Source organism: Dipodomys ordii, unplaced genomic scaffold (assembly GCF_000151885.1).
Source record: "Dipodomys ordii isolate 6190 unplaced genomic scaffold, Dord_2.0 Scaffold1, whole genome shotgun sequence".
Taxonomy (NCBI): Eukaryota; Metazoa; Chordata; class Mammalia; order Rodentia; family Heteromyidae; genus Dipodomys; species Dipodomys ordii.
This window is the reverse complement of record NW_012267217.1, coordinates 39,597,575-39,599,137: the sequence shown is the minus strand read 5'-3', so window position 1 is coordinate 39,599,137 and position 1,563 is coordinate 39,597,575. Positions and strand designations below refer to the sequence as shown.

General features: G+C 38.8%; 1 protein-coding gene across 1 annotated transcript in view; it reads right to left on the bottom strand.

The window, feature by feature from the left end:
* The window catches only part of Nbeal1 (neurobeachin-like 1), a 209,214-nt gene that overhangs the window by 149,792 nt on the left and 57,859 nt on the right, over nucleotides 1–1,563 (bottom strand). Inside the window, exon 10 of the mRNA XM_013015843.1 lies at nucleotides 324–630. Within this exon, the coding sequence (XP_012871297.1) occupies nucleotides 324–630 (307 nt within the window). The remainder of the gene's footprint in view (nucleotides 1–323; nucleotides 631–1,563) is intronic.

Genomic DNA, 1,563 nt, shown 5'->3' with positions numbered 1-1,563 from the left:
CACACACACACACACACACACACACACACACACACACACACACACACTCAACTACCTCAGTGGCTCATACCTGTAATTCTAGTTATTCAGGAGATTGAGATCTAAGGATCTCAATCTTGCCAGCCTGGGCAAGAAACTCTGTGACATTTGTATCTCTAATTAACCTCCAAAACACTGAAAGTGCTGTAGCTCAAAGTGACAGAACGCTAGCCTTAAGCAAAAAGAGCTCAGAGACAGCATTCAGGCCTGGAGCTCAGGCCCCACAACTGACCAAATAAATAAATAAATAGACTCAGAGAAAATTCTTTTTACCAGATACTTACTCAGCATTTTGATCTGTAGAGCTATAAACCGGCTTTCCCACTGTCTGGATCTCTTTTTATTAGGTAAAGCAGAATGATCTGAATTGAGGAACTTAAAATAGTTCTCCAAAATAGTACTGGTTTCCACTTGACGCTGGTCAGAGCTGCTAGTGAGAAGGATATGTACCACTTCTGTAAGGCACTTCAGAGTTAGTTCTACCTTCCTCCCCACTTCTTCAGGATCGCTATCCTCCCAAGAATCACAATCTGCCAAAATTCGCATAAGAACTTCCATGGTGGCTGGAGAAATTGCTTGCAAAGCATTTTTCTGAAACAGTAAGAATAATAAAAATAAAACCAAATCAAAATGAAGTTTTGTATGTTTGCAATAATAGAGAATTTGTAAGTAAGTCCACGGGCAACTTTCTCTTGCTCAGGGAGGGAGTACTGACAGCCTCAGATAATCAGGTACCCTACCAGCTCCCTCCATCAGTCCTTTGTTGCATAGGTTACTTTTGAAATACTGCTTCATTTATGCTCAGGCTACTATGCACTGCAACCCTCCTATTTATCCTTCCTTTTTGTCATTAGAATGACAAATTTGTGCCACTACACATAGTCATTGGTTAAGATACAATTTCAAAAACTTTTGTTTCCTCAGTTGACCGTAAACCATGATCTTTCCATCTCTACCTCCTCAGTGCCTATGATTACAAGTTTATAACCCACCATCCCAGGCCCACTTTCTCATGTAATGAATTAACATATAAAAGAATTTAACATACTTTGACAGTCACTGCTTCTGATCTTCCCCTTTCTCACTACTAATTAAAACCTCACTGTTCACCTCCCTTGCAGAAGAATAACATGTAACATAATTTTGCTTGAGGACACATGATAAAAGAACATATGATCTCACACATAAAATAGGAAGGACACTTTGTCTTTAACTCTTTTACCTTGTTCCAGCCTAGAAAGCAGATACAATGACTGGAATAAGCCCAAGAATTAAATTAGCAGTCTACAGAGAACAGAATGGAAATATCAAAGATTATAGTCCTTAATCACTATGTTGATCTGCTTGCTGTACCAGCTCAGGACTGCCTATAGTTGCATTTCTTAGCCAAAAACTTAAAACAACTTCAGTCTATTTAAGGATCTCTTAGGAAACCAGGCAGAGACTCATCAAAGAAAGAGAACTATAGACCCATCTCTTTGATGAATATTGATGCAAAACTTCTCAACAAAATTTTGGCCAATC